Source organism: Phyllobates terribilis, unplaced genomic scaffold (genome assembly GCF_046119375.1).
Source record: "Phyllobates terribilis strain yellow unplaced genomic scaffold, ASM4611937v1 Scaffold_12__6_contigs__length_324123572, whole genome shotgun sequence".
Lineage (NCBI taxonomy): Eukaryota > Metazoa > Chordata > Amphibia > Anura > Dendrobatidae > Phyllobates > Phyllobates terribilis.
The window spans coordinates 96500489-96526982 of record NW_027362772.1 but is presented as its reverse complement, the minus strand read 5'-3'; the positions used below and the strand labels follow the sequence as shown (position 1 = coordinate 96526982).

General features: G+C 48.7%; 2 protein-coding genes and 1 long non-coding RNA gene across 3 annotated transcripts in view; 1 reads left to right on the top strand and 2 right to left on the bottom strand.

Annotated features, from left to right (window-relative positions):
* NBL1 (NBL1, DAN family BMP antagonist) overlaps window positions 1–1593 on the bottom strand; it is a 64164-nt gene extending 62571 nt beyond the window's left edge. The window contains exon 1 of the mRNA XM_073656202.1: window positions 1245–1593. The gene's annotated coding sequence lies outside the window, so the exon portion shown is untranslated. The remainder of the gene's footprint in view (window positions 1–1244) is intronic.
* LOC141172222 (uncharacterized) lies at window positions 1451–21397 on the top strand. Its single transcript, XR_012252440.1, has 2 exons — window positions 1451–1537; window positions 21191–21397. It is a non-coding gene; the product is annotated as an uncharacterized lncRNA (long non-coding RNA).
* Window positions 3482–26494, bottom strand: part of MICOS10 (mitochondrial contact site and cristae organizing system subunit 10) — a 41197-nt gene continuing 18184 nt past the window's right edge. Inside the window, exons 2-4 of the mRNA XM_073656203.1 lie at window positions 6904–6951; window positions 4160–4269; window positions 3482–3647 (exon numbers count right to left, since the gene is read on the bottom strand). Of these exons, the coding sequence (XP_073512304.1) occupies window positions 3639–3647; window positions 4160–4269; window positions 6904–6951 (167 nt within the window). The 3' untranslated portion in view covers window positions 3482–3638. The remainder of the gene's footprint in view (window positions 3648–4159; window positions 4270–6903; window positions 6952–26494) is intronic.

Here is a 26494-nt window from a genome sequence, read left to right as displayed (position 1 = left end):
AGCTCTGCTACATCGGTATCTACTGCACGTGGACGACCTTGTATATGACCACAGTGATCAGTGGTCTCATATTTACAGGGTCTCTACAGGGGCCACATTGTACCAGACGTCACACGGAACATATCGCCGATATCTCACCACGTCCACGTTTTACTAAAGGGTCAATAATAAGGAAATCGGGGCAAGAAAATGATGAATAAGACGCAGTAGTGGTCATTCAAAATTGAGATTTTTCTTGTTTTAAGACCCCTCAAAAAAATAAAAATAAATAAATATATATATATATATATATATATATATATATATATATAAATATATAATAATAAAATATATATAAATATATATATATATATAAATATATATATAAAAATATATATATATATATATATATATATATATATATAATAATATATATATATATCTGCGATAAAAAAACAAACAATGTTTCTCTTAAATCCATCTAAGTTTGAAAAAAAAAGGAGAACGGACAAATATCCGGATGCGGCTGTTCCCGGGGGGCCGCACTGTATGGGGGCATCATGTATACTTTTACGCCCGGTGGCCGTACACAGCTTTTTTTGGAAAGAAAGGAGCCACTTAAAGTATTTGAAGGATTTTTTTTTTGTTACGGGGGGGATTTTTAGACTTCTTCATTGGGGGGGGGGGGGGGGCGGACAGCGCATTGTGTAGATGGAGGTCCGATAAAAATGGACCGGAGTTAAAAAAATAACAATGTTATTGGGTGGGATCACTGATCGCTGTATATGTTGTGGGGGGGGAGAAGACAGATCTCACCATATACAAGATTTCGGGTTACACAGGGGGGGGGGGCAGCAGGTCACGGAAGGTCACAGCCGTAGATGCGACTATCAGATATGGATTACAGCTCCGGGTCGTGTGACCATTTCTATCGCTCGTTCCGGTCACTTCGGTACCTGAATTTTTAGGAAAATTATTATTATTTTTTTTTTTTTTTTTAGGACGATAAAATTCCTTGGGCGAAAGGATCTTCTTAAAGGGCCAGGCCATATTTAACCGGGACTGAAGATCAGTCAGTAGTTTGTTGCTCCTAAACAATCCAATTGTGTCGGACCCCCATACTAGTCATTGGAGGGTTAACACTAGGAACTGGAGAACAATAGCCGCTTACACCAAGAACTTAACATCTAACAGATACAAAGAGCCTGTAGAAGACCCCATTAACCCAGGGCTGCCCCCATCTACAGAGAGGAATCTGGACTTACCAGGAGGAGAGTCAGAGGGAATTCCATACAGTGATCCCTAAGGCTTGCAATCCATCCAGGGCTGGGGTATCGGGGCTGCAAAAAAAAAAAAAAAACGAGGACCCCAGTAATTAGAGAGCGAGCAGAGAGCTGTGTCCTCTGCACAACACAAGTCAGCACTGAACCCGCCTCTCCTAATAGGGAAAAAGACATCCAAAATCCTCCTCTGCCCACTGCTGGAGGAGAAGGGGGGACAGCAGCTGTGCGCACAGTCCCTGGGACCAGCGGCTCAGTCCCAGCATCCGAGGGTGCAGGTACTGACTGACACTGGGGGAGGGGAGGGTGCCATCTGCTTGTGGTCTCCTGTCTCCAGGAATTTCATCATCACTCCAGCCAAAAAGTCCCAGTAATAAGCTAAGAATAGGGGGGACGGACACCCTGGCACCAGCGCCCATACAGGGGGGGGGGTCACTCTTACTTATTCAGCTTCTTTGAAAAAAAGTTTGATAACTTTCTAAAACTTTGGATCCGATTATCTCATTTGCGCCTGACTTTTAACGTTTTATGATTTGCGCCAATTTCTTTTTCACTTTGTCACAATGTATCAGTCGCGCATTACACAGAGCAGCGCAAGTCTCCCTGTCTTGTTTGTTACAATGTGTCAAGACGATTGCGCACACTGAAGCGGACACTCAGCTGTGAGAAGTCAGAGGTCAGGCTCTTGATTGTGGTCTGACAACAAGCGGAGGTTTTGGAGAAAGCGCAGAACTGTACAGACGTCTGTCCTGAACTTTTCCGGCATATAGGAGCGAGTTTGTTTTTGTAGAACTACAAGTCTCAGCCTGCAGCGGCTGCATCGCAGGAAGTACAGCAGGATTGAGGATCGTGTGCTTGGCATCCCTCACCAATAGATGGCGCCAGTGCTCCCATTAGGGAAGAATCGCCAGTTATTGGCTAGATGGGTCCGTCCGGGGAAGCCATGATGGGAGTTGTAGTCTCTCATCGATAATCTCCTTATATAAAGGGTCACAGGTGTCCAGGAGTCGGACCGTGACGTGCGATGCTGGACAGTGTACAGCCCCCCCCCCCCCCCCCATCTCCGGGCAGGCTGAGGGTCTCTTCATATATGTCTATGAGGCTGTGGAGTTCAGTGGAGGCGCGATGTTCTGCAGATCTGAGAAGGCAGTGGTGTAATAATCTGCAGGATATATCACTAGGTATATCAGGTGGTGGAGGAGCGATGTTCTGCAGATCTGAGAAGGCACTTGCGTAATAATCTGTAGACTATATCACTACATAACTGTCAGGAGGAGCAATGTTCTGCAGAAGTCAGTGGTGTAATAATCTGCAAGATATATAACTGTCAGACGGTGGAGGAGCAATGCTCTGTAGAGATCAAAGGAGTAATCATCTGCAAGATCTATAACTGGCAGGAGGTGGAGGAGCGATGTTCTGCAGAGAGGTCAGTGGTGTAATAATCTGCAGGATACATCACTATATATCAGAAGGTGGAGCAGCGATGTTCTGCAGATGCCAGAGGTGTAATAGTCTGTAGGATATATCACTAAATATCTGTCAGGAGGTGGAGAAGCGATGTTCTGCAGAGAGGTCAGTGGTGTAATAATCTGCAGGATACATCACTATATATCAGAATCTGGAGCAGCGATGTTCTGCAGATGCCAGCGGTGTAATAGTCTGTAGGATATATCACTAAATATCTGTCAGGAGATGGAGAAGCGATGTTCTGCAGATCTGTAGAGGGAAGTGGTGTAATAATCTGCAGGATATATAACCATCTGACTGGAGGTGGAGTGATGTTCTGCAGAGAGGCCACTGGTGTAATAATCTGCAGGCTGTATCACTATGTATCTGTCAGGAGGTGGAGGAGTGATGCTCTGCAGATCTGTTGGTCAATGGTGTAATAATCTGCATGGTATATCACTATAACGGTCAGGAGGTGGAGGAGCGATGATCTGCAGGAAGGTCAGAGGTGTAAATCTGCAGGGTCGGCTAGATGTGGCAGCATTTAGAGGGTCTCTTCCCATTCGCTCTGTGGGACTGACTCCATCTTTGGGGTCATGGCTGCCACATCATGGGAGGCGCGGGAGAAGGATCCCCCCTAAGTGCCGGTGCTTTGGTCAGTGGCATCGGGGGGCAGAATGTCGCGCCCCCTCCAGGTCCTGGGTCTCTTTGGATGGACTTTCCCTTTAAGGCGGCCTCATTAGTGATGTCGGCGATATTCAGACTCGGACATGACGTCATTTCAGATTTTTATTCCCCCCAAAAATGTGGAGACAGAAAATATAAAAACAGACGAGAACGGCGAAGATGGAAATAACGACCGGTCCGGGGGGCTCCTGTGAGGGGTCCGGAGGCTCGAGAGCGGGGTCCGGACGTCCGACTGACCGCACGGGGTCACTGATCCTGCAATGAGAGCACATGTGGGGTCAGCGGCACATCATCATCATCATCGCACACGGGACCATCCTGACAGCGAGCGCAGGAATGACCGTTCTGTGGGGGTCTCAGAGGCCCCTTTAAGCGGCCCGGGTGGGATGGGGTCCAGCTTCCCAGGCTCCTTTGCTCTGAAGAGCGGCTCTAATAGTTTCCACACTGTTCCCGGCAGCTATTAAATAATTAGGCAGTTAGCGGTCCTTGCGCCATTAACCACCACAACACATTTGGAGGTAATTAGGGATTTAACTGTTCCGGGACCCCGCGTGTTCGGATGGGGGTCCCGCTCTCAATTGTTCTGAAATGTGCAATAAAAAAATCCCCCCCCCCCCCCCCAAGAAAACCTGGGCTCACTCCTAAAAGTTAAACTATAGAAAAGAAAAACTTTTTTTTTGCCACTTTCTTATAATATTTAATGCCCTGTATGACGTGACCGAGCCCCCCGGGGTCAGGGGGAGGGGAGGGGGTTTTGGCGCACTCACTTTGACGAACTTGCCGTGGAGAAGGTACGGAGACTGGAAGTCGTTCTGGCAGTTGGAGTACGCCATTCCTAAGCCCATCCCGGAGGAGAACACGATGGGCCACGTCTTTCCTGGAAACAGAGGGGGTCTGCGGGTTACTTGGGTGGTCACGTGTAGACAATTAACCCTCGAGGTACAGGGTTTTAATGAGAACTTTTAATGGAAAGCTACGATCATAAAAACACAACAACAGAGGTGGAGGCGACATTCGCTTTAATGTTCGGTGTACGACGGCGAATCGCTGATCCGCGGCCAGAAGTCGCCTCGCTGCGGCCGATCAAAGAGCGTTTCCTTCCCCCCCCGATGAATCTGATCCCCGAATCACAGGTAACGTCAGACAAATAAAAGAAAGAGAAAAGAAGAAGAAAGTTCTGGCTACAAAAAGGGAAAAAAAAAAAAAAAAACTTCTCTATACGCTGCCCTATGGAATTCTCCTGCGCTCCCTCACTGCCGCTGACTTCTCTATACGCTGCCCTATGGAATTCTCCTGCGCTCCCTCACTGCCGCTGACTTCTCTATACGCTGCCCTATGGAATTCTCCTGGGCTCCCTCACTGCCGCTGACTTCTCTATACGCTGCCCTATGGAATTCTCCTGCGCTCCCTCACTGCCGCTGACTTCTCTATACGCTGCCCTATGGAATTCTCCTGCGCTCCCTCACTGCCGCTAACTTCTCTATACGCTGCCCTATGGAATTCTCATGCTCTCCCTCACTGCCGCTAACTTCTCTATACGCTGCCCTATGGAATTCTCCTGCGCTCCCTCACTGCCGCTGACTTCTCTATACGCTGCCCTATGGAATTCTCCTGCGCTCCCTCACTGCCGCTGACTTCTCTATACGCTGCCCTATGGAATTCTCATGCTCTCCCTCACTGCCGCTGACTTCTCTATACGCTGCCCTATGGAATTCTCCTGCGCTCCCTCACTGCCGCTGACTTCTCTATACGCTGCCCTATGGAATTCTCCTGCGCTCCCTCACTGCCGCTAACTTCTCTATACGCTGCCCTATGGAATTCTCCTGCGCTCCCTCACTGCCGCTAACTTCTCTATACGCTGCCCTATGGAATTCTCCTGCTCTCCCTCACTGCCGCTGACTTCTCTATACGCTGCCCTATGGAATTCTCCTGCGCTCCCTCACTGCCGCTAACTTCTCTATATGCTGCCCTATGGAATTCTCATGCTCTCCCTCACTGCCGCTGACTTCTCTATACGCTGCCCTATGGAATTCTCCTGCGCTCCCTCACTGCCGCTGACTTCTCTATACGCTGCCCTATGGAATTCTCCTGCTCTCCCTCACTGCCGCTGACTTCTCTATACGCTGCCCTATGGAATTCTCCTGCGCTCCCTCACTGCCACTAACTTCTCTATACGCTGCCCTATGGAATTCTCCTGCGCTCCCTCACTGCCGCTAACTTCTCTATACGCTGCCCTATGGAATTCTCCTGCTCTCCCTCACTGCCGCTGACTTCTCTATACGCTGCCCTATGGAATTCTCCTGCGCTCCCTCACTGCCGCTAACTTCTCTATACGCTGCCCTATGGAATTCTCCTGCGCTCCCTCACTGCCGCTAACTTCTCTATACGCTGCCCTATGGAATTCTCCTGCGCTCCCTCACTGCCGCTAACTTCTCTATACGCTGCCCTATGGAATTCTCATGCTCTCCCTCACTGCCGCTGACTTCTCTATACGCTGCCCTATGGAATTCTCCTGCGCTCCCTCACTGCCGCTAACTTCTCTATACGCTGCCCTATGGAATTCTCATGCTCTCCCTCACTGCCGCTGACTTCTCTATACGCTGCCCTATGGAATTCTCATGCTCTCCCTCACTGCCGCTAACTTCTCTATACGCTGCCCTATGGAATTCTCCTGCGCTCCCTCACTGCAGCTAACTTCTCTATACGCTGCCCTATGGAATTCTCCTGCGCTCCCTCACTGCCGCTAACTTCTCTATATGCTGCCCTATGGAATTCTCCTGCGCTCCCTCACTGCCGCTAACTTCTCTATACGCTGCCCTATGGAATTCTCCTGCGCTCCCTCACTGCCGCCGACTTCTCTATACGCTGCCCTATGGAATTCTCCTGCGCTCCCTCACTGCCGCTGTCCTGATCCCTCTCTGTGTCCTGCCGACACTCCCGCCTGATGGCCGCCTCGTGTACACGCCATCAGCTTGTGAGTACCAGGATCCAACCTTTGGGGCCCCTACATATCCTAGGAATGAAGGGGCCACAGCAGGACCCCAATTAAGTGAAAGGTGCTAGATATACAAGGCTTGTGCTACTCCTCTCAAAATTCATGGGGGACCTCAATCAGTCAAAGTGTTGGCGTAACGCCGTACAAGTGATCGGTTTTGGGCTGATCGTGACAATGGGGGTCTGTGCCAGCAGCTGTGGTGACAGGATGGGTTTGGAAGTGAAGCGGGTGCATTTTCTGGAGTCCCATGTTATAATATAGACAGCAGGCATCAGATAAGGTCACTACTACTACCACCACCATCCTACACCCAACATCCTGATCAGGTCTGTGTTGCAAGTTCCAGAGAAGTGATAATGTTGTGTCACCACCAGGTGGAGCTCCAGCGCAGCCTGTATACTTGGCGAACACTGCACTGTATGCAGCTGCTCCTCAGCTCCCCCCAGTGGTGACGGCAGATATGACACTTCACGTCCAAGCAGTGGATCCAATGCTGTAACCAGAGCTGAAACTTACTCTTAAAGAAGACGACGGAAAACACAATCCCCAGTCCCAGGCCGGCACCTGCGGAGGAGAAAATGGCAGAGGTCAGAATAAAAACACAATCAGAAATGACGACAGAAGAATGATCCATCCAGGTCCACACAACGGGCAGGAGGGGGCACCGACCCCACAATCAGGGGGATCCAGGCTCAGGCAGCCGAGGACCAGAGAGCGGACCATGCGTCTGATAACAGGAATACAACCATCCTAATATGCTCTAGTCACATCCAGAGCTGCACTCAGGATCCTGCTGACTTCCAGCTGTGGGGAAACTACAACTTTCAGCATTCCCTGACAGACACAGCCTAGGAGGGCATGTTGGGAGTTGTAGTTACACAAAAGGTGAAGTGTTGCAGGTTGCTGATCCCAGCACTAGCGATTAGATTACATACAGACACAGCCGAATTGTGAGTGCAGCTCTGGAGTAGGCCACTAGATATACTACAAAAAAGCACAAGACAAGTTTAAGATCCTGGTTGGCAGAATTGTGACTACAGCTCTGGAGGAGGAAACCAGATACAAGCACAAGGTGAGGATTTAGACACTGGACAGCAGAATTGTGCATGCAGCTCTGGAGACAATTAGGATTTACTAGAAAAGAGCCCAAGATGAGGATTTCGTGTACAGTAGAATTAGGAATGCAGCTCTGGAGTAGGAGACTAGCTATACTAGAAACAAGCGCAAGATGAGGATTTAGATACTGGACAGCAGAATTGTGAATTCAGCTCTGGATTTGACTAGGTATACTAGAAATGAGCACAAGGTAAGTATTTAGATACTGGACAGCAGAATTGTGCATGCAGCTGTAGAGGCAACTATGCTAAAAACGAGCACAAGGTGAGGATTTAGATACTGGTTGGCAGAATTTTGACTGCAGCTCTGGGGTAGGAGACCAGATATACTAGAAAGGAGCACAAGGTGAGGATTTCGATACTGAACAGCAGAATTGTGCATGCAGCTCTGGAGGGCAGTGGAGTACAATGCTGGCTACATCACACTGAACCATGCAGCGGACATTCGGGGAGAGGGGTGTCTATGGTGGCACAAGGGTTAAGCAGCAGCCGTGACGCGGGGGCCGCTGGCACCTGATCCCGCCGCAGCTGTTTCCACTAAGAAGTGGCACCTCCAGGAACGCCGCGCTCATAACAATAAAACATGAAAGGCTTATCTTATAATAAAAGTGGAGCGAGAGGCCTAACAGGAGAGAGGCTTTCCAGAGGGGGCCGCAGGCAGCCAGGGGCGGGGGGCACCACAACCAGCGCCATTTACACCTTCTCTGTGACCGCTTCAAACGCTTAATTGAAAAAACAGGCCGGCGCTGCCTCATTTACTTCTCGCCATTAACCAGCCACATGCCAGGAGCCGCCATGCCAATGAGATTAATGCTGGACGTGATGGGGGCAGGATGGAATTTCAGCGCTCGCATATGGTGGACGCGGGTGGGGGGGGAGGGGGCGACGCCTCATTTCAGGCTGTTAAAGTCTAAACCCCTCGCACGAGAAGTCCGCCAGATCAATCCCGCAGCCCATCAATCTCCGAGACTGATGTGCGCAAGAAGAGGCGGCCACTGGCAACCCGGCGGCCACTGGCAACCCGGCGAGACAGCCGCTGACATTTGCCACAGCAGCAACCGCAGAGGGTTGTCAGCCAGATATCACTCTAAACAGTAGGGTGCGGACGGGGACACGGGAGGCGAAAAATCATAGACGTGTATGGGGAAGGACGAGGGAGGCGAAAAATCGTAGACGTGTGTGGGGACGGACACGGGAGGCGAAAAATCGTAGACGTGTGTGGGGACGGACGCGGGAGGCGAAAAATCAGACGTGTGTGGGGACGGACGCGGGAGGAGAAAAATCATAGACGTGTATGGGGACGGACGAGGGAGGCGAAAAATCGTAGACGTGTGTGGGGACGGACACGGGAGGCGAAAAATCATAGACGTGTATGGGGACGGACGAGGGAGGCGAAAAATCGTAGACGTGTATGGGGACGGACACGGGAGGCGAAAAATCGTAGACGTGTGTGGGGACGGACGCGGGAGGCGAAAAATCACAGACGTGTATGGGGACGGACAAGGGAGGCGAAAAATCATAGACGTGTATGGGGACAGGGAGAAAAATCATAAGATGTGTGTGGGGACAGGGACATGGACACAGGCGGTGAAAAATCATAGACATGAGTGGGGACAGGGACACTGGCAGAGGAAAATCATAGACGCGCGTCGGGAGTGACGGGGCCCGTCTGGTCCGGTGCCGCACAGCAGAGGATGTTCCCACAAATTACTGACAAGGTTATTGGCGACTCTGGGGAACGTTGTCAAAACTTGCTGCACAACCACAGACCATCAGTGGCCACGATGACCCCCCGTCCACCCTGGAAAGCGCCTACAATGGGCATGAGCGCATCAGAACTGAACCATAGGGCGATGGAAGATGGGGGCTGCGTTACGTCATCTACCTGCAGAAGAGAAGAAGTGAAAACCTATGCAAAAAAACCCTGCAGAGAAGACGCTTTGTGCTGATAGGACAGGACGCCCCCCGAGCGACCCTATACACCACCATACCCCGACTTGTCTCTGGTGGGGGTCACCTGCTGCACCGATCACGTGCACCCCGGCACCAGAGCCATAAAAACACATTTGTATAGGAGTTCTGCTCCTCGCAGCGAGTGATCTGGCGTTCGCTGCGGCCCCATTTGCCAAATAAAGAGTAATGGTGTCTCATATTTTCCTGTTCCTAGGGTGTTGCTGCTGCTGCTGCTGCTGCTGCTGCTATCTGCCCGTCCTATCATGTATCGCCGCTTGGTTTCTAGCAACAAGCACGGTCCCATCCGAAAAAGAAGAAAAAAAAGCCCCCCCGGGACGTCCTAATAGCCAGCGGTGCATTCCACACCGGGGAGTGAGGGCTGCAGGCGAGGAGAACGGGGGTCCGGGGATGCAGAAATCCAGGACCCGCACGGGTCTGATAGGTCACAGGCGTGGTGGGACCACAAGTCTCAGCTGCATGCTGGGGATTAGATCCAGTGCATGGAGTCACCGCAATGTCCCTCCGTTTGCGAGGCACAGTTTGCAGTCATGGCGCTCGTTCAGACGGCGCCTGCTGTCTCTTGAGATGCACAACTAGGACATAGCGGGTACGACCTCTCGCCGTCCGGTCCGCGCATTACAACCCACCACCTGATTTATGAAAAAAGCACTAGAGCGGCGGCAGGAACAGATGGAGCTGGCCGCCGTGCCGTGCAGGACGTTCTGCTCCGCCGGACCTGCCAGTACCACCAGCCATGTTTATTTGACTTTGCAGCGAACACTTCAGAAATCCTTGTGCGGTTCCAAGGGCGAGAGAGATTGCCAGCTCCTCGCCGAGGTACGGGACGGCTTCAGCAGGGGCTGCGGCGAAACACAACCGTTTAACCATCAAGTCCATTAGACAGTGCAAGGGTCAATATCCAGCTTTACTAGAGTCCTGACAGGTAATCCCGCGCTTATATCCATCTTCTGTAGCAATGACTGCCTGCACATTGGGGAGTCCTATAGGTGACGGACCACCTTCCATTTCTTTCTGACCAGGATTTAGGGGGGTCTTGCAAAGGTTAAAAGAAAGAAATGCCGCCCCGTGTGGAGCCGCGATGTCCGTGGCCAGGGTCTACGCTGAGGGTCTCCATCACCCCCCTGCGTGGAGAGGATTAAACACGCGCCCTTGTCCCCATCAGTCTTTTGCCAAACTTCAAACGCCACCAGCCCCCGATCCTACGGCCACGCGCGACAGCGCTGCAGAGACGAGCCCGACACAGTCACAGCAAACGCGTAACGTCAGCGGTCACTAGGTCGGGACGTCGCGCCGTTGGTTAGGGGGCCGACTTTTGGGATCGCCACAATCTGAAGGCTGCAGTACTGATTCAGAGCTGCGCTCCCTGCAAAAGCGGCGCAGCAAAAAAAAAAAAAAAAAAAATGGAGCAAAAGCTCATTCGTGTCCCAAAACATCGACGGGCGGGAATACTGCTGCATTCACAGGCTGTTTGAGGGGTCCCAGAGGTAGGACCCCTGTCAATAATGGCATTTCTATACACCAATTTATGGTTGGGTGGGAGAGTAAGTGACAACAAGATGGTCCCTAATGGGTCATTCCCAAAATGTAGTGATATTCTCCATCCATTTTTCTTATTAGTGAGGGTCCGACTGCTGAGACCCCTAATGATGGGGTTGTTAGACTTCATTGTAAATGTGGAGGTAGCCAATCACAGTCCTTCGCTATCTCCGGCATGCGCAGGCATCGCTCCTTCCTTAAGGGTATTACAGAGCCCCCTACTTGGGAACAGAGGAGGGTCTCAGTAGTCAGACCCCCACCATTCAGAAACATTCCCTATTCTGTGGGAAGGGGCTACCCTTCAATGCTGCGGATAACCCTTTATTGGCCATCACTGGGCATCTTTGGCTAATATAAATACACAGGTCTCCATCTCATGAACCAGGAGGACCTGGATGATCAGCTCAGTCTGTGTCTCCCATTCGTAATCTCCAAGGCCTCCTGGAAGAGATTAATATTCACCATAATAAAATGATGAGGGTGAAATCGTAAAAAAGCAGATCCAAGAAATCTGTGGAGGTTGTGAAGGCTCAAAAAGAGCAAGGAAAAAGAAAAAAAAGATAGGAAGCGCTCCGCCACACCATGCCGTGCATGAAGCATGGTGGTGGCCTCTTACCAGATGAGGTGGGAGGAGAGGCAGAGGGCAAAGAAAATGCAGCAAACAAGAGCACGGACATGTCGTCACCGAGGAACGTCCCGGTCCGGACCTGCAGCCGACCACTTGGAGAGATTCACTTATCACCACTTGTCAGGGGGTTGATCAGTTTTGCAAACTCAATAGACGTCTTACAGAGGTGTGAATAGTTAACTGCAGGGGTGAATGTGGAGCTTTCTATGATCGATGACTCCATAAAGGACTTTTCTGTCCACATTCCCTGACAATGAATCCAAGCCGCTGGCGATTAAGTCGCGGGGCAGAGATTTAATAACGATTAGGACAATCCGCTAATCCCATTTTCGCTCTGATATATACAGATCTGGAGCCAGTCCGGGGAAACAATGGTAAACAGAGGCCGGGCGGCTGCAGCTGCCGCACCTGGAGCGGATCCATGCTGTGTGCCGTGACAATGGCGTCGTAAAAGGACTTTCTGGGCCAAACACATGGAGGTCACCGGGCTGAACCTGCGATGGGCTCTGCTGAGAGAGTGCAGATCCCACTGATGGAGCATACGTGGTCCTACGTGGTCGTCCGCGCCCTCCGGCTGCAGCATCTGGATTTTATGGCACGAGAGGAGAATTCGAAGCATCGCGGCCACATGTGTTGTGCAAACAGCAGACATCGCTGTGTACCCTGCGGCCCCCCGCAAGAGCTGAGCAGACCTAAAAAGGGGTTAAAATCCCGCCTTTCCTGCTGCAGCACCTCTTTCGAATGAACACGGCAATGAGGACTACAAATAGGAGGTAACTAGAGACATTCGGCCTCGTGCAAACGACAGGTCCAACCTCAACGCTGAACGTCTTAAGTGCTGGCCACAAATGTCACCCCTTCTCGTACAGCACTGCCGCGTGCCAGAGAACGTGGACAATTCCTTTAATCTGGCATCAATGGGAAGAGAAGGGCGCCAGATTACTATCAGCATCCCAACCATGAAAAGCTTTGCTGGGTTTAGTTACATGTGCCGGATTATCAGAAGCTCCAGATTACAGGAATCCCACAGCATCATCAGAATACGCCATCACGTATGCGAGGTCTCGGTGCAGGCAGCGCAAACCTGGAGCCGCCGGCCTAAACGGGTAGAGGTCGGAGGAGCCGCCGCCGGCCGTAAACAGGTAGAGGTCGGAGGAGCCGCCGCCGGCCGTAAACAGGTAGAGGTCGGAGGAGCCGCCGCCGGCCGTAAACAGGTAGAGGTCGGAGGAGCCGCCGCCGGCCGTAAACAGGTAGAGGTCGGAGGAGCCGCCGGCAGTAAACAAGTAGAGGTCGGAGGAGCCGCCGCCGCCGGCCGTAAACAGGTAGAGGGCGGAGGAGCCGCCGCCGGCCGTAAACAGGTAGAGGGCGGAGGAGCCGCCGCCGCCGGCCGTAAACAGGTAGAGGGCGGAGGAGCCGCCGCCGGCAGTAAACAGGTAGAGGGCGGAGGAGCCGCCGCCGGCCGCAAACAGGTAGAGGGCGGAGGAGCCGCCGTTGGCCGTAAACAGGTAGAGGTCAGAGAAGCTGCCGCCAGCGGCCGTAAAACAGGTAGAGGGCGGAGGAGCCGCCAGCGGCCGTAAAACAGGTAGAGGGCGGAGGAGCTGCCGCTGGAAGTAAAACAGGTAGAGAGCGGAGGAGCCGCCGCCGGAAGTAAACAGGTAGAGGGCGAAGGAGCCGCCGCCGGAAGTAAACAGGTAGAGGGCGAAGGAGCCGCCGCCGGAAGTAAACAGGTAGAGGGGGGAGGAGCCGCCGCCGGCCGCAAACAGGTAGAGGGCGGAGGAGCCGCCGCCGGCCGCAAACAGGTAGAGGGCGGAGGAGCCACCGCCGGCCGCAAACAGGTAGAGGGCGGAGGAGCCGCCGCCGGCCGCAAACAGGTAGAGGGCGGAGGAGCCGCCGCCGGCCGCAAACAGGTAGAGGGCGGAGGAGCCGCCGCCGGCCGCAAACAGGTAGAGGGCGGAGGAGCCGCCGTTGGCCGTAAACAGGTAGAGAGCGGAGGAGCCGCCGCCGGAAGTAAACAGGTAGAGGTCGGAGAAGCTGCCGCCAGCGGCCGTAAAACAGGTAGAGGGCGGAGGAGCCGCCAGCGGCCGTAAAACAGGTAGAGGGCGGAGGAGCCGCCAGCGGCCGTAAAACAGGTAGAGGGCGGAGGAGCCGCCAGCGGCCGTAAAACAGGTAGAGGGCGGAGGAGCAGCCAGCGGCCGTAAAACAGGTAGAGGGCGGAGGAGCCGCCAGCGGCCGTAAACAGGTAGAAGTCGGAGGAGCCGCCGCCAGCCAAAAACAGGTAGGAGGTCGGAGGAGCCGCCGCCGGCCGTAGACAGGTAGAGGGCGGAGGAGCCGCCAGCGGCCGTAAACAGGTAGAGGGCGGAGGAGAAGCCGTTGGCCGTAAACAGGTAGAGGGCGGAGGAGCCGCCGTTGGCCGTAAACAGGTAGAGAGCGGAGGAGCCGCCGCCGGCCGTAAACAGGTAGAGGGCGGAGGAGCCGGTGGCCCCATGTTCTGATGTGATCTGCACAAATAGGAAACATTTAAGAAAAACAAAAACTCTTCTTTAAAGGATTTTTTTTGTGAGTGCAGCAGGAGCGAGGTGCGGGGTGAGTGAAGGAAAACACCGGCGGTGCCAAGCTCCCACAGCCCCGCTCCGGAGACGCCCAGCGCCTGTCGGGAAAAGGGTTTAATCCGAGTCAAAAAACTATTACACAGCGAAGGCTGCGCACACTTTCTTCATTACCCCGGGAGAGTGACAGCAGCGGTTATGACCGCCAGGCGACAGCGCTCTCCGCTACACCCCTTCACTGCCAGAGAATATACTGCGTACACGGCCCCTTTAAGAGATCATGACAGCCCCGGACCCTTATCAGGCGTTGCGTTACAGAGCGGTGCAGACACTTTGGCAGAACACAAATTAAGGACCAAAAAAAATAAATGAATCAGAAAAAAACTGAGTTGTCCGGATTCAGAGCCAGGTTAATTGGAGGGGACTGCACTGAGTATAGGGGGCGCAGATTTTTTTTTTTTTTTTTTTTTTAAATTATTAGTTTGTTCGCTCCCCGAGTCCAGAGGTTTAATAGGGGGGCGCACTAGCACTCAATCTTGCAGGAAAGTCCAGGAAACGCCCCCTCAGAACGGTGCAGGAAACGGATACGAATGAATGGAGTGTGGCACATATTCCATTCTTAGGATCCCTGGGGGTCCGAACGCAGGGGCCCTTGTTATGTTGGGAAATATCCCTTTAAATCCATCCTTTTTCTTTCCCATTCCTGACTTTGGTTCAAAAACCGGCAACAAAAGTTACAGTGGAGTTTTCCAAAGAGCAGAGAGCGTGTGAAGCCGCCCTGACGGGATCTCTGGAGCGTCCAGGACACCGGAGATGGTTGTTTAGTGGTCAGTGGAGTCCCCCGCAGCCGGGCGCGGAGCGGGGAAAGTGCAGGAATCAGGCTCTAACACCTCACTATCAGCGAGCGCAGCCTGCCAGGAAAACGCCCGGGCGAGGCGAGGAAGGATTTATCCCACACTATCAGGAAAACATTCTCCTGGAAGCCGTCCACGGATCGCTCTGCCCGGACATGATAGTTATTAGAAGTATCTTATGATGAATGCTGGGAAGGGGGGGGGGGACCCATTATACTGAGGGGTCCTGACAATCATCACAGAGGAGCAGCCCCATCCGCTGATCACTGCCCGGACATGGAAGAAAAGTACCTTATACCAGCAGACCCCATGTACACAGGGAGCTCCCCCTAGTGGTGGCTGCAGACAGGATTTTATCATGTATCTCTGTATACAGGGAGCTCCCCCTAGTGGTGGCTGCAGACAGAATCTTATCATGTATCTCTGTATACAGGGAGCTCCCCCTAGAGGTGGCTGCAGACAGAATCTTATCATGTATCTCTGTATACAGGGAGCTCCCCCTAGTGGTGACTGCAGACAGGATCTTATCATGTATCTCTGTATACAGTGAGCTCCCCCTAGTGGTGGGTGCAGACAGAATCTTATCATGTATCTCTGTGTACAGGGAGCTCCCCCTAGTGGTGGCTGCAGACAGGCTCTTATCATGTATCTCTATATACAGGGAGCTCCTCCTAGTGGTGACTGCAGACAGAATCTTATCATGTATCTCTGTATACAGGGAGCTCCCCCTAGTGGTGGGTGCAGACAGAATCTTATCATGTATCTCTGTGTACAGGGAGCTCCTCCTAGTGGTGGCTGCAGACAGGATCTTATCATATATCTCTGTATACAGGGAGCTCCCCCTAGTGGTGGCTGCAGACAGGATCTTATCATGTATCTCTATATACAGAGAGCTCCTCCTAGTGGTGGCTGCAAACAGAATCTTATCATGTATCTCTGTGTACAGGGAGCTCCTCCTAGTGGTGGCTGCAGACAGAATCTTATCATGTATCTCTGTATACAGGGAGCTCCCCCTAGTGGTGACTGCAGACAGGATCTTATCATGTATCTCTGTATACAGGGAGCTCCCCCTAGTGGTGACTGCAGACAGGATCTTATCATGTATCTCTGTATACAGGGAGTTCCCCCTAGTGGTGACTGCAGACAGGATCTTATCATGTATCTCTGTATACAGGGAGCTCCCCCTAGTGGTGACTGCAGACAGGATCTTATCATGTATCTCTGTATACAGGGAGCTCCCCCTAGTGGTGACTGCAGACAGGATCTTATCATGTATCTCTGTATACAGGGAGCTCCCCCTAGTGGTGGCTGCAGACAGAATCTTATGTATCTCTGTGTACAGGGAGCTCCTCCTAGTGGTGGCTGCAGACAGAATCTTATCATGTATCTCTGTATACAGGGAGCTCCCCCTAGTGATGGCTGCAGACAGGATCTTATCATGCATCTCTGTATACAGGGAGCTCCCCCTAGTGGTGGCAGCAGACAGGATCTTATCATGTATCTCTATATACAGGGAGCTCCCGCTAGTGGTGACTGCAGACAGAATCTTATCATGTATCTCTGTATACAGGGAGCTCCCCCTAGTGGTGACTGCAGACAGAATCTTATCATGTATCTCTATATACAGGGAGCTCCTCCTAGTGGTGACTGCAGACAGAATCTTATCATGTATCTCTATATATATATACACAGGGAGCTCCTCCTAGTGGTGGCTGCAGACAGGATCTTATCATGTATCTCTGTATACAGGGAGCTCCTCCTAGTGGTGGCTGCAGACAGGATCTCGTCATGTATCTCTGTATACAGGGAGCTCCCCCTAGTGGTGGCTGCAGACAGAATCTTATCCAGGATCTCTGTATACAGGGAGCTCCCCCTAGTGGTGGCTACAGACAGGATCTTATGTATCTCTGCATACAGGGAGCTCCCCCTAGTGGTGGCTGCAGACAGGGTCTTATGTATCTCTGTATACAGGGAGCTCCCCCTAGTGGTGACTGCAGACAGGCAGAATCTGGAAGGGACCATCAGAACAGAGCTGGAGGTAGTTGGTGGGGCCTGAGGAGGGGGTTCTCTTCTCTTGGATACCCCTTTAAACCATCTTGTTTTATATGGACTGATCCAGAGTAATGTCTCCATTCGCACTGAGAGCTGCATGGTTCTCATCGGTCCGGAATACATTTTACCCTGGATGTGCCATCTGTACAAAATCTGCTTTTCTGTAGCGCACAGATTTCACACAAGTAGAGTGAAGCAGTTTTGAATGCAGCTTCGGAGGTGACTGGAGTAGGAGGCCCGCAGCCAGCCGCTCTCGTGTCAGCTTACTCCGAGCCAATTCATAGGACCGGAATAAAAAAAAAAGGAGAAAAAAAAAAGGCTTTTAATGTTCTAAGAAATGGAAAAAATATTCTTTTGCCTCGGAGTACAATACTCCAGCACATTGGCATGCCGGCACAAGGCTGCCCACTCTGTGCCAAGCGCTATTTTTCCATTTAATAAGGTTCATCTCGCCTCCAGGGGCTTCCTGTGGAGGGGCCGTGTGCCGGGGCGGCTGGAGGGGCTCTGGCTTTCTAACGCTCGGGGGGGGGGGACGGCTGCTCGGGAGCCGATTTTCTCCATATGGGGAGGGGATCGGGTACGTGTGTGGGCGCCATGTGCGGGGCACACAACGACTCCTGCGTCCTCCACCCAGATACCTACCCCTAGTGCAAAATGCAAATTACATAAAGGGGTAAATGTGACTGTAAGACCAGGCAGCGGCAGTGATGGGGGCATCCGGAGCGGACCCTCACATCCCCTGCAAATCCAGCAGGGGGGCTCTGGCGACCGAGCGGCAGCTGCACTGCGGTTTACGTCCTGAAACGCTGGAAAATTGAGGGGGGGAAAATAATTGTGAGTCACGAGAAGCAATAAAAGGGAGGATGTCACGAATAAGACAGCAATAGATCACAGTAAACAAAACGTCTCCTTGCGGTTTGTGGGAATCTGCAAACACAATCATAATATGGTGGGTGGGGGGCGGCCGGGACGTAGCGAGGAGCCCTGGGAACGGCATGTGGCGCTGCCCCCTACAGGGGAGGATTGGGCTTATCGGCACGGAGCCTGTAGGGCACGTGCACAGGTGTGGATGCTGCAGGAGATTTAACCCTGTGCATTGCATCCAGAAAGCGACACGCTCTGCATTCACTAATGTGGGTGCTCCGATATCTGCGAAACCCCCGACGCGCGCCGCAATATCCTGAAAGTTCCGAGTACACAAGGCGACAGCTTTCTAGACAGAAGCCATTCCTGGCCAAGGAACCGGCATCATCGGACATTTATGGGAATAACCCTCTAACAAGGTGACGCCAGGACTTGTATATACAGAGATTTTATTATATCCTTCCAGTAAACAGTGAGGAGCGGGGCAACGACCGACCGATGGAGGCGCACGAGATCCCTCCGGGTGCCGGGAAGTTCATCTCTTGCCTTTTATAAGGTGTCACCTTTGAAAGCCGCAATAAGCTGCGGGTACACGGGTCGAAAAGGCTTCAGAGAATTAAAGCTGCCAATTCTGTCAAATTCCATGCAGCTGTTTTTCCGGAATCAACGCACAAAGAAAGGTCTTAATTCTGGCAAAACTCAACGCTCTTCATGACCATTTATTTCCAAAAATAGGGAAGCAGATTTAATGAAACTTCGGAAAATAAATGAGACCTGGAAACACTACAAAGTCTCCCGGACTCATCCGGATCTGAGCTCTTCCCTGTTACAAGTTACAGAACACAGGGGGGAAAAAAGAAAGAAAGCACAAAATAACACAGATCACGTCCAGAAATCATATATAATAATAAGATAATGGCACAAAGTCAGCAGCACTGACCAGAGGAAAAGCAGAGCTCTCATAATACTGCCCCCAATGTACAGGAATACAACTACTATAATACTGCCCCCTAAGTACAAGAATATAACTACTATAATACTGCCCCCTAAGTACAAGAATATAACTACTATAATACTGCCCCTATGTACAAGAATATAACTACTATAATACTGCTCCTATGTACAAGAATATAACTACTATAATACTGCCCCCTATGTACAAGAATATAACTACTATAATACTGCCCCTATGTACAAGAATATAACTACTATAATACTGCTCCTATGTACAAGAATATAACTACTATAATACTGCCCCTATGTACAAGAATATAACTACTATAATACTGCTCCTATGTACAAGAATATAACTACTATAATACTGCTCCTATGTACAAGAATATAACTACTATAATACTGCCTCCTATGTACAGGAATATAACTACTATAATACTGCTCCCTATGTACAAGAATATAACTACTATAATACTGCTCCCTATGTACAAGAATATAACTACTATAATACTGCTCCTATGTACAAGAATATAACTACTATAATACTACTCCTATGTACAAGAATATAACTACTATAATACTGCTCCTATGTAGAAGAATATAACTACTATAATACTACTCCTATGTACAAGAATATAACTACTATAATACTGCTCCTATGTACAAGAATATAACTACTATAATACTGCTCCCTATGTACACGAATATAACTACTATAATACTGCCCCTATGTACAAGAATATAACTACTATAATACTGCCCCCTATGTACAAGAATATAACTACTATAATACTGCTCCCTATGTACAAGAATATAACTACTATAATACTGCCCCTATGTACAAGAATATAACTACTGTAATACTGCTCCCTATGTACAAGAATATAACTACTATAATACTGCTCCTATATACAAGAATATAACTACTATAATACTGCTCCCTATGTACAAGAATATAACTACTATAATACTGCTCCCTATGTACAAGAATATAACTACTATAATACTGCTCCCTATGTACAAGAATATAACTACTATAATACTGCTCCCTATGTACAAGAATATAACTACTATAATACTGCTCCCTATGTACAAGAATATAACTACTATAATACTGCTCCTATATACAAGAATATAACTACTATAATACTGCTCCTATATACAAGAATATAACTACTATAATACTGCTCCCTATGTACAGGAATATAACTACTATAATACTGCCCCCTATGTACAAGAATATAACTACTATAATACTGCTCCTATGTACAAGAATATAACTACTATAATACTGCTCCTATGTACAAGAATATAACTACTATAATACTGCTCCTATGTACTAGAATATAACTACTATAATACTGCTCCTATGTACAAGAATATAACTACTATAATACTGCTCCTATATACAAGAATATAACTACTATAATACTGCTCCCTATGTACAAGAATATAACTACTATAATACTGCTCCCTATGTACAAGAATATAACTACTATAATACTGCTCCTATGTACAAGAATATAACTACTATAATACTGCTCCTATATACAAGAATATAACTACTGTAATACTGACCCCTATGTACAAGAATATAACTACTATAATACTGCCCCTATGTACAAGAATATAACTACTATAATACTGCTCCTATATACAAGAATACAACTACTATAATACTGCTCCTATATACAAGAATATAACTACTATAATACTGCCCCTATATACAAGAATATAACTACTATAATACTGCTCCTATATACAAGAATATAACTACTATAATACTGACCCCTGTGTACAAGAATATAACTACTATAATACTGCTCCTATATACAAGAATATAACTACTATAATACTGCTCCTATATACAAGAATATAACTACTATAATACTGCTCCTATATACAAGAATATAACTACTATAATACTGCTCCTATATACAAGAATATAACTACTGTAATACTGACCCCTATGTACAAGAATATAACTACTATAATACTGCTCCTATATACAAGAATATAACTACTATAATACTGCCCCCTATGTACAAGAATATAACTACTATAATACTACTCCTATGTACAAGAATATAACTACTATAATACTGCCCCCTATATACAAGAATATAACTACTATAATACTGCCCCCTATATACACGAATATAACTATTATAATAGGTGGGTGACACAGTGGCGGTATACTATAATCAGTGGGGTTTGTCAGGTGGTCTCAATCCTTCCCAACACTGAATCATCTCATGGAAGGTGTTTCTTTCCTTCCAGACCAATATAGACGACACCTCGGCTGCAGAGCTGGATTCCTCCTCAGCATCGGAGAGTACGAGGATCTGGACGCCCGGGTTATATCATTGTCAGCCTGGAGGAAAATACATAAGAGACTTCCTAGTAAATCCACTCGTGTAATTTCTCTAACCCCTGCAGAATCCGGAGGAAGCGCTTTCTGACGAGTATTAAAGACACAGAATCTTCTCTGTCCGTCTTGTGCTTAGCAGATATCCGCAGTCTCCTGACTATAAAGGGGATCGTACCGGACGCCACGTGCGCGGGGCCAACTCAGTACTGTGCATCCAGAGCAGGTTGAGCCTCGTCTAATGCTCCAGTCACTTCCAGAGCTGCATTCTCAGTGCTGCTGATGTACTGGAAAGGATCTCACAGACACACCACAGCAGGAGCATGCAATGGATGGACGATGAAGAATCTGGGATAAACTGGGAGATATAAACTAATAAAACAAGGAGAATCATGAATGCAGCTCTGGATGTGAATGGAGTATAATTCTACAAAACCAAGACCGGACTACAAATTCCGGTAAATTGTTCGTCAACTGAGCGCTCGCTCCAAGAAGCGGTGAATCTAAACCGCGAGCACCGCGACTCATTTGTCATTGGGCCGCTGTGTATCAGATGCAGCCATTAATCAATGGATGTGGAGACAGTGAGGCTGGACCTCGCCGCCGAGGCCTCGGCTGGACCTCGCCGCCGAGGCCTCGGCTGGACCTCGCCGCCGAGGCTTCGGCTGGACCTCGCCGACGCCGCCTCGGCTGGACCTCGCCGACGCCGCCTCGGCTGGACCTCGCCGACGCCGCCTCGGCTGGATCTCGCCGACGCCGCCTCGGCTGGACCTCGCCGACGAGGCCTCGGCTGGACCTCGCCGACGAGGCCTCGGCTGGACCTCGCCGACGAGGCCTCGGCTGGACCTTGCTGCGGCCTCTATTTGCACGGCAGCGAGTGGACAGTCCGATGACCTCACTCCCTCCTCCACATTTAGAGGGGAGGCTACATTTTTAGGTATATGACCTAAATCATCCGGACATGACTCACTCCATTTATTAAAGCGCTGGCTCCAGAACTCGACTTTGTACTCCGTCCAGTACCTGCACATATCCACCAACCCCGCTGACATTTATTTTACAGCCTGGCTCCACTAAAACACATTGCCTTCACAAGCCATGCTGAATTAACCCGCGAATCTGTAATTTACTTCAAAAGCATCTAGAGCTGCATTCACAATTCTGCAGGCAGCCGTTGACAGTCACTTACCAAGCAGAGTATACAGCACTGTACTCAGCACGTACACAGGAGCGGCTTATCCCAGGACGGATCAGAATAACCACTGACCTTTCCTTCATTTGGTTGGGCACCAGAGTCGCATGTGGAAACCACCCCCCACCCCTAAAAATCTAATGTCCACAAGTGGCGTTATACAGAGTAGGAGGTCCGCCCGGGACCAAGCATAACGTAGAACCGCCGTTCATCCTGTATTCACAGCAGAAACCCAGTGACTCATCCCACATCTCAATCAGCGGAGGGAAGGGGACGACTCGGCCACTTCTCCCAAATTAATTGAATTTGCCCTTTAATTCCTCGCATGGTAAATGTACTCTCTGCTGCAAATACTCCAACGTAAGAACAAAGCAAGGACGAGGGGCGGAGGGGGACGGATAGATTAAAAACAAACTTTTCTTGTTTCCCTCTCAGTGATTCATCCAAACAAATGAAAAAAAAAAAAAAACCATTGTATAATCCACAGCAGTCCCAGCAGGACCCCAGACTGAACAACATAATGTGGCCTGGAACATGCTGAAAATATAGACAGTACAGACCAAAAGTTTGGACACACCTTCTCATTTAAAGATTTTCCTGTATTTTCATGACTATGAAAATTGTACATTCACACTGAAGGCATCAAAACTATGAATTAACACATGTGGAATTATATACTTAACAAAAAAGTGTGAAACAGCTGAAAATATGTCTTATATTCTAGGTTCTTCACAGTAGCCCCCTTTTGCTTTGATGACTGCTTTGCACACTCTTGGCATTCTCTGGATGAGCTTCAAGAAGTAGTCACTGGAAATGGTTTTCACTTCACAGGTGGGCCCTGTCAGGTTTAATAAGTGGGATTTCTTGCCTTATAAATGGGGTTGGGACCATCAGTTGTGTTGTACAGAAGTCAGGTGGATACACAGCTGATAGTCCTACTGAATAGACTGTTAGAATTTGTATTATGGCAAGAAAAAAGCAGCTAAGTAAAGAAAAACGAGTGGCCATCATTACTTTAAGAAATGAAGGTCGGTCAGTGCGAAAAATTGCGTAAACTTTGAAAGTGTCCCCAAGTGCAGATGCAAAAACCATCAAGCGCTACAAAGAAACTGTCTCACATGAGGACCGCCCCAGGAAAGGAAGACCAAGAGTCACCTCTGCTTCTGAGGATAAGTTTATCCGAGTCACCAGCCTCAGAAATCGCAGGTTAACAGCAGCTCAGATTAGAGACCAGGTCAATGCCACTCAGAGTTCTAGCAGCAGACACATCTCTACAACAACTGTTAAGAGGAGACTTTGTGCAGCAGGCCTTCATGGTAAAATAGCTTCTAGGTAACCACTGCTAAGGACAGGCAACAAGAAGAAGAGACTTGTTTGGGCTAAAGAACACAAGGAATGGACATTAGACCAGTGGAAATCTGTGCTTTGGTCTGATGAGTCCAAATTTGAGATCTTTGGTTCCAACCACCGTGTCTTTGTGCGACGCAGAAAAGGTGAACAGATGGACTCTACATGCCTGGTTCCCACCGTGAAGCATGGAGGAGGAGGTGTGATGGTGTGGGGGGCTTTGCTGGTGACACTGTTGAGGATTTATTCAAAATTTAAGGCATACTGACCCAGCATGGCTACCACAGCATCTTGCAGCAGCATGCTATTCCATCCAGTTTGCGTTTAGTTGGACCATCATTTATTTTTCAACAGGACAATGACCCCAAACACCTCCAGGCTGTGTAAGGGCTATTTGACCAAGAAGGAGAGTGATGGGGGGCTACGCCAGATGACCTGGCCTCCACAGTCACCAGACCTGAACCCAATTGAGATGGTTTGGGGTGAGCTGGACCGCAGAGTGAAGGCAAAAGGGCCAACAAGTGCTAAGCATCTCTGGGAACTCCTTCAAGATTGTTGGAAGACCATTTCCGGTGACTACCTCTTGAAGCTCATCAAGAGAATGCCAAGAGTGTGCAAAGCAGTCATCAAAGCAAAAGGTGGCTACTTTGAAGAACCTAGAATATAAGACATATTTTCAGTTGTTTCACACTTTTTTGTTAAGTATATAATTCCACATGTGTTAATTCATAGTTTTGATGCCTTCAGTGTGAATGTACAATTTTCATAGTCATGAAAATACAGAAAAATCTTTAAATGAGAAGGTGTGTCCAAACTTTTGGTCTGTACTATACAAAAATATAACTACTATAATACTACCCCCTATGTACAAGAATATAGCTACTATAATACTGCCCCCTATGTACAAGAATATAACTACTATAATACTACCCCCTATGTACAAGAATATAACTACTATAATACTGCCCCCTATGTACAAGAATATAACTACTATAATACTACCCCCTATGTACAAGAATATAGCTACTATAATACTGCCCCCTATGTACAAGAATATAACTACTATAATACTACCCCCTATGTACAAGAATATAACTACTATAATACTGCCCCCTATGTACAAGAATATAACTACTATAATACTGCCCCCTATGTACAAGAATATAACTACTATAATACTGCCCCCTATGTACAAGAATATAACTACTATAATACTGCCCCCTATGTACAAGAATATAACTACTATAATACTGCCTCCTATGTACAAGAATATAACTACTATAATACTGCCCCTATGTACAAGAATATAACTACTATAATACTGCTCCTATGTACAAGAATATAACTACTATAATACTGCCCCCTATGTACAAGAATATAACTACTATAATACTGCTCCCTATGTACAAGAATATAACTACTATAATACTGCCCCTATGTACAAGAATATAACTACTATAATACTGCCCCTATGTACAAGAATATAACTACTATAATACTGCTCCTATGTACAAGAATATAACTACTATAATACTGCCCCTATGTACAAGAATATAACTACTATAATACTGCCCCCTATGTACAAGAATATAACTACTATAATACTGCTCCTATGTACAAGAATATAACTACTATAATACTGCCCCCTATGTACAAGAATATAACTACTATAATACTGCCCCTATGTACAAGAATATAACTACTATAATACTGCCCCCTATGTACAAGAATATAACTACTATAATACTGCCCCTATGTACAAGAATATAACTACTATAATACTGCCCCCTATGTACAAGAATATAACTACTATAATACTGCTCCTATGTACAAGAATATAACTACTATAATACTGCCCGGCTTCCTTCGTATAACGACAGCTGACATCCAGGTGACCGGTCGGTGCGATCTCTGCAGGATTCGCTGTTCCCGGCTTCGTCCCTCCAGTCGGTTGTTAGTAAATCAGGGTTATAATGAAGCAGTAATTGTTATTCACTTGTCAGCAATGTGCAGCTGTTTGGCAGCGCACGGAAGAGCGGTTATATTTGGATTATTCTACACAAAAATAGCTGAGGAATGAGAGCGCTCATTTACCCTTTCATGGCCTGCATGGAGAAAACCAGATACGGGTAAATCAGCTGCATAGCGCAGACCACGTCCAAAAGGGTTAAACAAAAGCTGTGCATGAAAAAAAAAAGGCTAAAACATCTGGAGAAGCGGCAGATGAGCACAAAGGGGCCACAAGAACTATGGCTGCCGCATGGAGGGGCAACTCGACTAGGAAAAAAATGTCACTCTGCAGAGAAAGGAAAGAGGCCGCTGACCTGTCAGGACAGTACTCCGAGGCACTGTGACCGCCATCTGCTCTACTACTAAAACTTTCACAAAAGTTTCCAAAGTTTTTAAAAAGTTGAAAAAACTTGGGTAAAATCAGAAAAAGTTGAATCCCTACTTCCTCCAGGTCGTGATGAGGAAGGGAACTTAATGTCAGAAATGTGTCACAACGAAGCTATGGGGAAATCGCCATAGTCTTATTTTTGTCACGGAGTAGAACCATTCTGGCCGTAATGCGTAAAAGACCGAATACGTATCACAGCTGAGAGTTTGCTACCATAGCATCAGGTCAGCATAGGAGAGATTTGTGCTCACGGAGGACGGACTGCTGCAGGAGTCCGCA